We start from the raw sequence: 6,000 nt of genomic DNA, 5'->3' as shown, positions 1-6,000 counted from the left end.
TGGACAAATGAAAGACTGATTCATATATATTTTTTAGCTTTTATTTTTGGACTCACTTTTCATTTGTAATCTGTGAATGTGTGTTATGTTTTATTTATTTTCTTTTTGCATTTTAATAAGTAATTAACTTACTCTTTACTTAACTCAAAAAAACCTGGTTAAATTGGCTCCTTTTTAAACATAAAGACATCTGGACTGGTAAAAGATATCCCCAAGGGAAGGGAATCTTTCTTAAGTTAACCTTGTTGCGAACAGCCTAGGGGGTTGAATAAAGAATGGACCCAGTTCATCCCTCTTCACCCAGGAGCATAATAAATTGGGGGACCTCACCCAGGGATCAGTCACAACATTATAAATTCCATTAACAAGGACAGACCATACTACTGGCATAAAGGAAGATAGCAAAACCATAGCCCTACAAAATTTGTGGTCTGTAACACCCTTCTCATGGTCATTCTTCACAGCATACTCGCTCACTGATTGCCAGGGTCTTACTCTCAAGCATGCCATGGTTCGAGGAAATTTGACTTTTGTCTGTTATTCAGGAAAGGTTTGCATGTGAGGGAAGGTTCAGTGAAGTAGCTCATTGATTGTCAGTGAAATCATTGTCTAAGGTCACATTGTGAAGACTTACCAGCTCATTAAGATAGCAGAAAGTAGCCTTGATGCCAATGGAAATGAAATATGGAGCTGAACCACAATTTGAACCATTGTGTTCAGAAGAGGAGCAAAGAAAAGGAGAAGAAAACTAGGGTCATGGCAAAGGCATGGCAGAGAGCGGGGTGGTCTCACTGCTTTAAAAAAACTAAGGGAAAAATTCACCCATCTGGGACCACATCCCGTAGCAGGAGTGGGAATGGGAAGTGTTTTATGCTGCGGAGGCCAATGGGAAACCATGCCATATCATCTGGCCCCACCCGTATTAATTATGCACCCAGCAGTTTAGCGCTCATTCCATGGTGGGGCAGCCACGATGGCGTGAGTCCCGTCATCATATCCCGGTGCCATATTTAAAAGACTCCCAACATCACTAATGCACCGTTGAAGGAAGAAGGTGGATCTTCAGGAACACGCTGAGGCTGGAAGATGGATCTCCCAAAAATCACTGCATCAGGAAGATCCACCTGTAGATGCTCCCCCCACCCACTGCAGTGATGCCCTGGGGTCCAGGGTTGCTGATGGCCTCCAACCCAAACACTGGAGGCAGACCTAGGTATTGTTCAGATGAGCCCCAGATTCTGCACGCCACATTGTTCCGGGCGTCTTTCTGGACTGGCATGTGTACCCGCTTGCATCATTCAAATTGCGGATTCCCTAGCCGAGATATTTGAATCATTGATAGTCATGGGTGAGGTGCCTGAAGATTGGAGAGTGGCAAATGTTGTGCTTTTGTTTAAAAAGGGTTGCAGGGAAAAGTCGGGGAACTACAGGCCAGTGAGCCTCACATCTGCAGTGGGTAAGTTGTTGGAAGATGTTTTGAGAGACTAGATCTACAGGCATTTAAAGACGCAAGGACTGATTAGGGACAGTCAGCATGGCTTTGTGAGTGGAAAATCATGTCTCACAAATTTGATTGAGTTTTTTGAAGGGGTAACCAAGAAGGTAGATGAGAGCAGTGCAGTTGATGTTGTCTACATGGACTTTAGCAAGACCTTTGACAAGGTACTGTATGGTAGGTTGTTGCATAAAGTTAAAGCTCACAGGATCCAGGGTGAGGTATCTAAATGGATACAAAATTGGCTTCTTGACAGAAGCCAGAAGGTGGTTGTAGAGGGTTGTTTTTCAAACTGGAGGCCTGTGACCAGCGGTGTGCCTCAGGGATCAGTGCTGGGTCCACTGTTATTTGTCATGTATATTGATGATTTGGATGAGAATATAGGAGGCATGGTTAGTATGTTTGCAGCTGGCACCAAGATTGCTGGCATAGTGGACAGTGAAGAAAGCTATTTTCGATTGCAACGGGATCTTGATCCATTGGGCCAGTGGGCTGACGAATGGCAGATGGAGTTTAATGTAGACAAATGCGAGGTGATGCATTTTGGTAGATTGAACCAGGGTAGGACTTACTCAGTTAATGGTAGGGCGTTGGGGAGAGTTACAGAACAAAGAGATCTCGGGGTACATGTTCATAGCTCCTTGAAAGTGGAGTCATAGGTAGACAGAGTGGTGAAGAAGGCATTCGGCATGCTTGGTTTCATCGGTCATGGAATCATGGAATCATAGAAACCCTACAGTGCAGAAAGAGGTCATTGGGCCCATCGCGTCTGCACCGACCACAATCCCACCCAGGCCCTACCCCCATATCCCTACATATTTACCCACTAATCCCTCTAACCTATGCATCTCAGGACACTAAGGGGCAACTTTAGCATGGCGAATCGACCTAACCTGCACATCTTTGGACTATGGGATGAAACCAGAGCACCCGGAGGAAACCCATGCAGACACGAGGAGAATGTGCAAACTCCACACAGACAGTGACCCACGCCTCACAAATTTGATAGAATTTTTTGAGGAGGTAACTAAGTGTGTTGATGAAGGTAGGGCAGTTGATGTCATATACATGGATTTTAGTAAGGCGTTTGATAAGGTCCCCCATGGTCGGCTTATGATGAAAGTGAGGAGGTGTGGGATAGAGGGAAAGTTGGCCGATTGGATAGGTAACTGGCTGTCTGACCGAAGACAGAGGGTGGTGGTCGATGGAAAATTTTCGGATTGGAGGCAGGTTGCTAGCGGTGTGCCGCAGGGATCAGTGCTTGGTCCTCTGCTCTTTGTGATTTTTATTAATGACTTAGAGGAGGGGGCTGAAGGGTGGATCAGTAAATTTGCTGATGACACCAAGATTGGTGGAGTAGTGGATGAGGTGGAGGGCTGTTGTTGGCTGCAAAGAGACATAGATAGGATGCAAAGCTGGGCTGAAAAATGGCAAATGGAGTTTAACCCTGATAAATGTGAGGTGATTCATTTTGGTAGGACAAATTTAAATGTGGATTACAGGGTCAAAGGTAGGGTTCTGAAGACTGTGGAGGAACAGAGAGATCTTGGGGTCCATATCCACAGATCTCTAAAGGTTGCCAGTCAAGTGGATAGAGCTGTGAAGAAGGCCTATAGTGTGTTAGCTTTTATTAACAGGGGGTTGGAGTTTAAGAGCCGTGGGGTTATGCTGCAACTGTACAGGACCTTGGTGAGACCACATTTGGAATATTGTGTGCAGTTCTGGTCACCTCACTATAGGAAGGATGTGGAAGCGCTGGAAGGAGTGCAGAGGAGATTTACCAGGATGCTGCCTGGTTTGGAGGGTAGGTCATATGAGGAAAGGTTGAGGGAGCTAGGGCTGTTCTCTCTGGAGCGGAGGAGGCTGAGGGGAGACTTAATAGAGATGTATAAAATGATGAAGGGGATAGATAGAGTGAACGTTCAAAGACTATTTCCTCGGGTGGATGGAGCTATTACAAGGGGGCATAACTATAGGGTTCGTGGTGGGAGATACAGGACGGATATCAGAGGTAGGTTCTTTACGCAGAGAGTGGTTGGGGTGTGGAATGGACTGCCTGCAGTGATAGTGGAGTCAGACACTTTAGAAACATTTAAGCGGTTATTGGATAGGCACATGGAGCACACCAGGATGATAGGGAGTGGGATAGCTTGATCTTGGTTTCAGATAAAGCTCGGCACAACATCGTGGGCCGAAGGGCCTGTTCTGTGCTGTACTGTTCTATGTTCTATGTTCTATGTTCTAAGCCGGGAATCGAACCCAGGTCCCTGGAGCTGTGAAGCAGCAGTGCTAACCACTGTGCTACCGTGCCGCCCTGACCGTGCCGGTCAGAACATTGAATACAGGAATTGGGAAGTCTTGATGAAGTTGTACAAGACATTGGTAAGGTCGCACTTGGAATACTGTGTGCAGTTCTGGTCACTCTATTATAGAAAGGATATTATTAAACTAGAAAGAGTGCAGAAAAGATTTACTAGGATGCTACTGGGACTTGATGGATTGAGTTATAAGAAGAGGCTGGATAGACTGGGACTTTTTTCTCTGAAGCGTAGTAGGCTGAGGGGTGATCTTATAGAGGTCTATAAAATAATGAGGAGCACAGATCAACTAGATAGTCAATATCTTTTCCCAAAAGTAGGGGAGTCTAAAACTAGAGGGCATAGGTTTAAGGTGAGGGGAGAGATACAAAAGTGTCTAGAGGGGCAATTTTTTCACACAAAGGGTGGTGAGTGTCAGGGACAAGCTGCCAGAGGTAGTAGTAGAGGCGGGTACAATGTTGTCTTTTAAAAAGCATTTAGATAGTTACATGGGTCAGATGGGTATAGAGGGATATGGACCAAATGCGGGCAATTGGGATTAGCTTAGAGGTTTAAAAGAAAAGGGTGGCGTGGACAAGTTGGGCAAGTTGTTTCCATGCTGTAAACCTCTATGACTCTATGACTCTATCATGGAGAATCTAGTGTGGGTGGAAGGTTCTGGTCAGGCCTTCATCTGAGTCCTATTAGTCAGACGCAAATCAGTTTCACGCCAGCCTCTAGTGGGTTTCCCAATCCGCCATGGCAGGCATCAGCAGAAGATCCCATAGGAAATTGGCGCCAGCATGAAATCGATTCTTGGATTCCAGGCCAAATTCTGTGCCCCCTCCCCCAACCATTATAAAGGAAAGTTGTTTATTGTAGAGATATATAATGATCAAATGTAGCTGAGTAGGAGACTGAAAATCAAATTGTGCAGAAATACAAACATGATCAGTGTCCTTTAATTTTCTGGATAAATTAATTTACTCCTTTCTACGCTCTTTCATAAGTCCACTAAATCAACACACTACCAATCTAAGAAGGGCGAACAGAGGCTTTAACTGGAATTTCTATCTGGCTGGGCAACGGAGCGTGCTGCATCAATCAATCCATTATTGTATCTGGGAGGCAGGGCTTGGAACCCTTTGGCTCTGACCCACCTGCCCTTCAGCAATTCACTTCAGCAAGCCAAACTCAGGAATTTGTACTGCTCCAGTTTCCCCACCCCAAGAACTGCAGGCAATCATTGAGAGCAAAAACGTCATCGAGTGCTGCTTTCCTGAGACTGTCAGACTGTATCATTTACATAACTACCAGTGAGCAGACGGGAGGGGGGTGGCTGGCGGGGGGTGGGGGGGAACAGGGGGGGGGGGTGAGGGGGTGGTGGTGGTTGGGAGCAGTGAGAAGAAACAAGAGAGGATCCTTTCAGTGCAATAGTGACACCAGCAGCAGAACTGAGTGTGTGAAGAGAGAAAAAGAAGCTGAAGAATTTCCAGCTGGAAGTATTTAGATTCTGCTTACCCAGTGGAGTATTTTATAAAGGACTTCAAGAGAAAGATGCTGCAATGCGTGTGGATAAGTCTGTTAGCATTTGCAGTGCTTGCTGTCAGCGGGAAAACAGAAAGCAACAGGTAAGAATTTTGTTAACAGGGAAGAGAAAACAAGAATTTAGGAAAGTGATTTTTTTTCCCTTACAATTAACTGGATTTGCTCATTAAAAACCAGAAACATTATATCAAAGTTAAAGTGAAATTTTGGATTCAAACTTTACTATTCAATAAGCAGTTATAATTTTCTGGAGAGGTTTTGTAACTAAAGTTTATTTATTAGTGTCACAATAGGGTGGCACGGGGACACAGTGGTTAGCATTGCTTCCTCACAGTGCCAGGGATCCGGGTTCGATCCCTGTCTTTGGTCACTCTGTGGAGTTTGCACATTCTCCCTGTGTCTGCATGGGTTTCCGCCAGGTGCTCTGGTTTCCTCCCACAGTCCAAAGACGTGCAGATTAGGTGAATTGGCCATGCTAAATTCTCCCTCAGTGTACCCGAACAGGCGCCAGAGTGTGGCGACTAGGGAATTTTCACAGTAACTTCATATATGGTCCCCTTATATGAGGAAGGATATATTGGCATTGGAGGGAGTGCAGAGAAAGTTCACCAGGTTGATACCGGAGATGAGGGGTTTGGATTATGAGGAGAGGCTGAGGAG

The 6,000-nt window shown here is 45.4% G+C and overlaps 1 protein-coding gene across 1 annotated transcript in view; it reads left to right on the top strand.

Annotated features, from left to right (window-relative positions):
* Positions 1 to 5,180: 5,180 nt before the first annotated feature.
* The window catches only part of egfl6 (EGF-like-domain, multiple 6), an 81,727-nt gene continuing 80,907 nt past the window's right edge, over positions 5,181 to 6,000 (top strand). Inside the window, exon 1 of the mRNA XM_078232426.1 lies at positions 5,181 to 5,423. Within this exon, the coding sequence (XP_078088552.1) occupies positions 5,350 to 5,423 (74 nt within the window). The 5' untranslated portion in view covers positions 5,181 to 5,349. The remainder of the gene's footprint in view (positions 5,424 to 6,000) is intronic.

Source organism: Mustelus asterias, chromosome 17, assembly GCF_964213995.1.
Source record: "Mustelus asterias chromosome 17, sMusAst1.hap1.1, whole genome shotgun sequence".
Taxonomy (NCBI): Eukaryota; Metazoa; Chordata; class Chondrichthyes; order Carcharhiniformes; family Triakidae; genus Mustelus; species Mustelus asterias.
This window is presented reverse-complemented; position numbering and strand designations above follow the sequence as displayed.